This window comes from Sinocyclocheilus anshuiensis, unplaced genomic scaffold, assembly GCF_001515605.1.
Source record: "Sinocyclocheilus anshuiensis isolate Anshui unplaced genomic scaffold, SAMN03320099.WGS_v1.1 scaffold3139, whole genome shotgun sequence".
In the NCBI taxonomy this organism is placed as follows: domain Eukaryota; kingdom Metazoa; phylum Chordata; class Actinopteri; order Cypriniformes; family Cyprinidae; genus Sinocyclocheilus; species Sinocyclocheilus anshuiensis.
The window spans coordinates 216,554-224,426 of record NW_015542755.1 but is presented as its reverse complement, the minus strand read 5'-3'; the positions used below and the strand labels follow the sequence as shown (position 1 = coordinate 224,426).

The 7,873-nt window shown below is 34.8% G+C and overlaps 1 protein-coding gene across 1 annotated transcript; it reads right to left on the bottom strand.

The window, feature by feature from the left end:
• Positions 1 to 2,127: 2,127 nt before the first annotated feature.
• LOC107694601 (complement C3-like) lies at positions 2,128 to 7,600 on the bottom strand. Its single transcript, XM_016494293.1, has 3 exons — positions 7,500 to 7,600; positions 7,202 to 7,337; positions 2,128 to 2,233 (listed from the first exon to the last, which is right to left on the bottom strand). Exons 1-3 carry the CDS (start codon positions 7,558 to 7,560, stop codon positions 2,128 to 2,130), a joined length of 303 nt encoding a protein of 100 aa, XP_016349779.1. The 5' UTR covers positions 7,561 to 7,600.
• Between the last annotated feature and the right edge of the window lie 273 nt (positions 7,601 to 7,873).

Sequence of the window (7,873 nt, the reverse complement as noted above, 5' to 3'; positions counted from 1 at the left end):
AATGAATCACTCCCCGAGACGACTCGTTCTTCCCGAGTCACATTATAGGTTCGTTCAAAATGAATGAATCATTCAAGAACGACCCAACACTATCAGAAATATCTAATGGCAGAGCATGTTAAATTTATTAATTTCATTTTGTTGTAGTTTTAAAATTTTACTGCTTGAAATATAGGAATGCTTTGATATTTTGAAGGTTTGTAAACCATTTTGAAGAAGTAATTTAGCACGTTAAACTTATTAGTTTCATTTTGTTGTAGTTTTAGAATTTTACTGCTTGAAATATGGGAATGCTTTGATATTTTGAAGGTTTGTAAACCATTTTGAAGAAGTAATTTAGCACGTAGAGTCACAGACATCAAGAATCTGCTTATGAACCTCAACAATGGTCACAATCGACAAAATATTCAGATCAGCTCTGATCATCACAAAACAAGCTTCTTGTTGATTGTCACCATTGCTGATTCTTGATATTTGGTGAGTCAAAAAGCCTCTATTCAAGACACTTACTATTTAATTATTTTTAAAAAAGTGAATCCCTTACTGTCACAACATCACAAGACTGCTGTAAAAAAATAAAAAATAAAACCTTAAAAGCTAACATATTCAGAGACAACACTCATGATGTGATCAGGCTACTATATGATGACTAACTCATCATCAATAAATAACCAGATTTATCTGATCAGATTTTTCACTAGCAACTATTGCTATAACAAACGTACCTTAAAAACACTCAGTTATAACATCTATATTGATATTATGAATTATGATATTATGATATTATGATATTATGAATTGATATTATAAATTTAAGGGTCAGAAGCCCAACTAAAGCAAACACGTATCTCCACAATGGTGACTTCAAACTTTATTATTTTCAATAAAACATCAACATCTAAACATCTGTTAATTCTCAATAAGAAGTTTTGTATAAAATAAATAAAGTCAGACTGGATTGTAATAAGTGAAGATGCTGAGATCTAGAGAGATCTGTTAGTGTTTCATGTACTGTTGCTGCCAGTCATGTGATGTTTAATTAATTTGGTGTTTGATCATAAAAATTCAGGAAATACCTCTAAAATAACAGTGTTTTCAGCTTATTTAAATAAGGAGGTTTTATTTCAATTTTATGGTTTTTGTTTGGCAGCTGTTGCTGCCAGTCATTTGACCATTTTATCATCTAAAGGTTTTGTTATTGTATTAATTACAGATTATTTTTGTAATTTTACATACATTTGTTTGTAATTTAAGAAAACATACTGTATAAAAGTACAGTAGCTTTTCTGGATAAAAAATGTGAATTAATGTAATTTTTCATTAATGTCATAATACCAGAGGTGGGACTTTCAAGTCACAAGCAAGTCTTCAAGTCAAATCCCAAGTTGAAGCATTACAGTGGCATTTGTTTAATAGGATTTATTTATTTATTTTTTGCTGTTGTGTAATAGCTGAATGGCAGTCAATAAACCACACATGCATTTTTGTAAGACAAATGTCCATATTTCAAATGTAATAAACATTTTTTTCTCACTTCCGCTGACTCTGGTTCAGCTGATGATGTAAGACGTATGTGTTGTGCGCGCGCCTCTGAGAAATGCAGGAGCAAAACAAAGTTTCCTTACTTTAGCAAAGGAAAACCAGTCTCCTCTTGTCTTATATTGAAATCCTCCGACATTTTTTTTTACAAATCCTCATTTTGTGCTTCTAATTCGTGAACGGCGTTTTGTTTTGCTTTGCAATCTTCTGGACCCATTTATTTTATTTAATGTAAAATGTCTGTTTTATTCCTCATATGATTATTCGGCTGAGATACAGATGAACAAATATTGCACAAAACAAATGATAATGTTGGATTTTATGATTTAGAATTGCAAGGTACTGTTTATCACACCATGGTTATTTAGTCAGGAGTCTAAACTGAACATTTTGTAGTTTCATTCAGTCAACCATGTTTTTGTTTGTTTGTTTTTTTACACAAAATTATAACAAAGTATTCTGGCTCAAACAGTATTATTTCAGATTTAATGAGTGCGTGTTGGAGATCATTTTTAATTTTCTGTAATCAACAAATAGGTATTCTATAATTATGTAAAACATCCATATTTGAGGGGGCTATTCTGGAGCTCAGAGATGCCGACGTATCGATCCCTGTGTTCTTTTTGTGATTGGTTTTTCCTCTCTTGTAGGCCAGTATTCAACCCAGGTCTGCTCTCCAAAAACATACTGCAGACTAAAACAACAGAAAGTGAAGTCAAATTGGTCAATAAAAAATAAGGATATAAAAGAGAACTCTTTTAAAAATGTTTGTTTTCATGATGATTTTTATAAATTTTTGAAAAATATTTGATAGACATCCAGTTTTACCTGAACAAAACATATTTTAATAACAGGTCAAAATATGTGATCATTTGTAAAGATTTTTTGTCTGTTAGGGTCTTCTTTTATGGTTTTCTTGCTTACGTAATGGTGACTTTGTTTTAGTGAACATGTATTAATATTTTTTGTCTTTTAATAAATATTAAAGTTCACTTATTTTAATTAGTGCTGTCAAAATTAGCGTGTTGACGCAGGTGATTAATTTTTCCTGTTGAACAACGTTAAAAATATTTAACGCAGTTAACACAGGGGCGGAGCTAGGATTGACCACCCCACTCACTACTGCTGCTTCTGTCTCTTTTTTTCTATACAATAATTGGATTTATTTAGATGCAGAATGTCTTTACCAACACATCAAACAGGAGACTTTTCTGACTTGTACTTTAAATTTGCGTCAGCAACAGGCGCTAGTCAAACAAGCGCGGAAAAGGTACAGGTGACGAGGAGCTTCAGTAGAACAACAGTGAACTGTAGTCTAGAGATGTAACAGTATGAAAATTTCTTATCACGATTATAATGACCAAAATTATAACAGTTATCAGTATTATCACGGTACTGTTAAAATGTGCTGGAAATGTTCAAAAACTACTGACACATAAATTCACCAAGTTTTATATTTAAAATCAACAAACAACAAATAAAATGATTTTTGTTTGCGTAAACACTAACATTACATTAATGATGTATTAACATTACCAATGATGTCCGGATTTTAAATGACTGACAACAGTTTATCTAATAGCATGTACGAAATGTTCAAATAAAACTTTGAAAAGGTTTAAAAAAAATGGTAAAGCTCACATTTCGGCCTTAAAATAAAGAAAAGGGTTAAGTCAAAATGATACCTGATTAATAAATGATCCATAAGTAATTCTAAATTATTTTTAACCGGACAAAAACTGCACACAGGCTGTATGTGAATGTAACTCTGTGTAAATCCACTCTTTGACACTAGGCGACGCTTATGGAACAGTAGAATTAGAGCTGTTTCCATTGCAATTAAGAGCACTTTATTAGGTATCACATGGAGTGAAGATGAAAACAAAATGCCATCGAATCTTTTCCATAGACAGACAGAACCTTCAGAGGTACATTCATATAATTAATTCATTCATATATTTATTTGTATAATTCCCTTAGCACTCTTTTAAAACCTCCCAGCTTTTCCGCCATGTTTTTACACAAGACGAAACTACTCTGCATGCAGTGTGCATGTGAAACTGTTACTTAAAACTGTGTGTTATGCTGGACAGTATTTATTTATCCTGAGTTGTTCAAATCACAATAATTGAATACGGTTTTAATGATAATTAAAATATGAAATGATAATACTAACCGTGGGGAATTTTATCATGATTTATCATCAAACCCGTAATCATTCCATCCCTACTGTGTTCAGATGAGATGTTACCAGGATGCTGTCTACACAGCAAAAACCCTGGTGTTAAATTAACACTACAGAGTGTTAAAAGTAACACTGAAGCGTTGTTAATGAAGTTAATGAGGTAATTAAGAGATTCACTGAGTAATGATTGACCATTATTGAAGACACCTGATGTTAACAAACAGAATCGCCAAATAAGAAAATCACAATTTTTAAAGTCACCATTATAGTGGTCAGTGTTTACTTTAGTTTCTATAAGTTTTAGAAGGATTTCATACAAGCTGTTCTGATAAAAAAAAAAAACCTTCAAAAAAGCTTTTCTTTTAGGCACACGCAGACATCAAGAATCAACATATGCTCATCAACAACGGTGACAAGCAGCATATTCTAGGGCTGCACGATATATCGTTTCAGCATCGATATCACGATGTGCGCATCCACGATAGTCACATCGCAGGATGTGCGATGTTTAGTATAGGCTACTGACCATTATATTTATACTGATTGTTTTCTTTGCTCACACACAGACACGGTGTCTACACCAGACGCGACAGCTGTACAGACGAGTAGCATTTACATTTAGTAGCAGAGCTACTGCACGTGATTTTCAGTGCTGGAAATCCGTTTGTCCTTTGTTGACAGTTCCGCGTCCTCTGGAGAGCGCAGGTCATGGTTGCTTAGCAACGGCAGACGCCACGAAAGCACAAGCTCCTGAGTGCTTTGGAAAGAAGGAGAACGTGGCGCAGCTGGCGTTTTCCAATGCGTTTTTAGGCACTAAAATCAGTTTTGCAGCAAAATCACTTTTGTAGCTTTAACACAGATTTATTAGATTTAAAAATATCTCAATGTGAGTTTTTTCCGATATCGTGCAGCCCTAGCATATTCATATAAAAAGATCAACTCTGAACATCACAAAACAAGCTACTAAAAAGTCACATAAAAACAGCAAAAATAAAAGAAAACAGTAAGAACAAAAAATTTTAAAAAAGACAATTCTGCTCATAATTTATTCATGCCGTAATGCATGATGGGAGCCATGGATGATTTTTGATTGGCTACAATGTGCTTTTGTGATGGTCACTGTTGTGATTCTCACACTGATTCTTGATGTCAGTGTGTCTAAATTAAAGATTTTTTTTTCAAGTTTTGATCAACATAACTTTTAAAAACATCTGTCTGATTATACTGAAAATGCCAGATCTTATTTTGTTCACAGTGTTGACAAAGCCAACAAACAAAATCTGACCCAGTTATTCAGATCACTTCATAATCATCACCACCTGATGACTTTTGCTTTTTGCAAAAGTCTAACTGTTACAACACAGCTACAGCAGCCAAATAAAATGCATTATTAAAAAGTCAAGGGTCAAGTGCTTTTGTGATGGTCACTGTTGTGATTCTCACACTGATTCTTGATGTCACTGTCTAAATTAAAGATTTTTTTTCAAGTTTTTGATCAATATAAGTTTTAAAAACATCTGTCTGATTATACTGAAAATGCCAGATCGTATTTTGTTCACAGTGTTGACAAAGCCAACAAACAAAATCTGACCCAGTTATTCAAATCATTTCATGATGATCATAGCAAAACATAATCATCACCACCTGATGACTTTTGCTTTTTGCAAAAGTCTAACTGTTACAACACAGTTACAGCAGCCAAATAAAATGCATAAAAAAAGAAAAACAGGTAGCCCATCTGAATTAGGACATTTAGGCTATCCATCTAATAGTAGCCTACCAAAATCTTATTAACAGTAGAAGTTAAATCTTACTGTAGTCTTCAAATCTGGGTACTGTCTTACGTTTTAAAATCACAAAGGGAGTTTGGTCCCATCAGGCTAACGTGACAGTCACGACTCATGCAGCTGTAAGGTTTTATTTTTCTTTTGTTTTTACTCGCGATCTTTACAACACGCATTACATTACGTATTTCATGGCACACTCGTTTTATGCGTATTTGGCACCACCTATTGTTGTGGGTGTATTATTGACATGTCAAAGTCTATAAGACGACTGCGTTTTTTCAGATGTATTTCCAAGAAAAAAACATTGTCTTATATTCGAGTCAATACGGTACCTCATTAACTTTAACACTACTTCAGTGTTACTTTTAACACTCTGTAGTCTGGACACATATAGACACCCAGCAGCGTTCATTTAACACCGGGGATTTTGCTGTGTACACTGGAAGCGACACGGCGTGACACGACAATCCCCGACAGTAAACAGCTGCATTGTTCTATTTATAATTTGCTGATACAGAGTTCAAATGATTTTCAATGGTTGTGGTCTGGTGTAGACACGCTGTTGAAGTGTCTGTGTGGAGTGTGGAAGCAGAACAGTAGCGCTCAGTGCGGGACAGATGGAGGCGCCGGTGCCAGCAATGAAAAGCAAACAGGATGCGCTTTCTGCCGTCTCGGTCTCTATGAACTTGAGCGCGAAACTCAGTGTATACTTGCCTTAAAGACATGAAGAATGTATCTATAGAGAGTGAAATGTATACCTTCAAATGAACCAATTCAAATGGAAAACAGATATTCTCAGAATATGTTATCTGTAGCCTATGAAACATGCATACAGGCGGATCCACTACTGCGGAGATGACGAGTCAGTGTCGCCGACTTCATCTCTTAAGCCGAAAACAAAGAAAGCACTTTATCAATACATTATTAAAATGTTAATGCAGTCTCACTGTTTTTCCCTGAAACATTCAAAATCATTACTTCTGCTGGTGTGCCGTGGCAAGCTTTATGCGTGTGCTTGAGCACTTATTAGGCTAAACAATTAAAGTCCCCATGAAATCAAAATTAAAGTTTTTTGGGCGTTAGTATCAATATGATAGTCTTAAGGTTATCTATAAGGCAGTGTGCTCCAAAACAGTGACAAAATTCGCATTTAGAAAATATTAGCATTCAAAGCTTTCAGTTCGTCACTTCCGCCAAAACGGCTCAACGATTTTTTTGACGTCACATCGTACTTCATCTTCTCATCAAATCTTCTGACCAATCAAACACTCTCTAGAGACCGAAGCGCCCGCCCCCTACACTATAAATAGACGCTGAAGCTGCGGCTGAGATCGGTCGCTTGTTCACAGTGTAGTATTTCCTGTACAGTGAATGGCACGTACTGTACAACGTAGGCGATAGGGAACGATTCAGTTAGTGTAAATATGTTTCGATTGGGGCAAATGAGGTCTGGTTTCACGTTGTGTCACGCGAACCGTGGCAGCGCGCACATCTGATCCGGACTTTGGCTCCGGTCCAGAGATTTCAACTCAGAAAATAAACTACATTCACTATAGAACATTTGTATTCAAGTTATATTTGTATTAATTGTATTGCTTAATTTATTTGTGTATGAACAACACTCTACAGACTTTAAATGCATATATGCAGGCAAATCATCCTATTTTGAAAACACAGATTGGACACCTACCTTCTGCCTATATTTGGCAGGTCAACAGATTTGCCCATGATGAGGTATGACTTGCCTTCTACCAATGCTAAATATTCTCTGCAACTGGGACGAGCCCAAAATTGTCTCACTTTCCCTTCAACACTATTATCAGTGCCTACAGGACAGAACAATGTTTACAAAACAATTCTACTGCAATGTAACTTAGCCTTCATTCGAGCATTAATGGAGAAGGACAACTGCATTTAATAGAAATCAGACATATTTCATATGAATATCATGATCAGTGGAGAAACATGGAGGGAATAATGAACTTTACCTTCTTTCAGCACCTGCTCCACTTTCATCTCATAGGTGTCAGAGTCCTGTGTCAGATTCATCTTCAACAATTTGACTTTATAAACTGTCGAACATACATGTTATATTGTTATTGCCATAACTTATCAGACTTCAGTGGTCATGTTTCAAGTCAAACTTTTTTTTTTTTATTGCATTGTTAAAACACAGCAGTGTTAACGGAATAGTTAACTCAAATAGGAAAATTGTCATCATTTACACCCTCATGTTGTTCCACGCCTTTATGACTTTCTTTCTTCAGCACAGCAAAAACAAAAAGATATTTCCCATAAAAAAAGAAAAACTCACTGATTTGTTTGCAGGGGTACTTGAGTCAACATCTCACTGGAAGGGTTT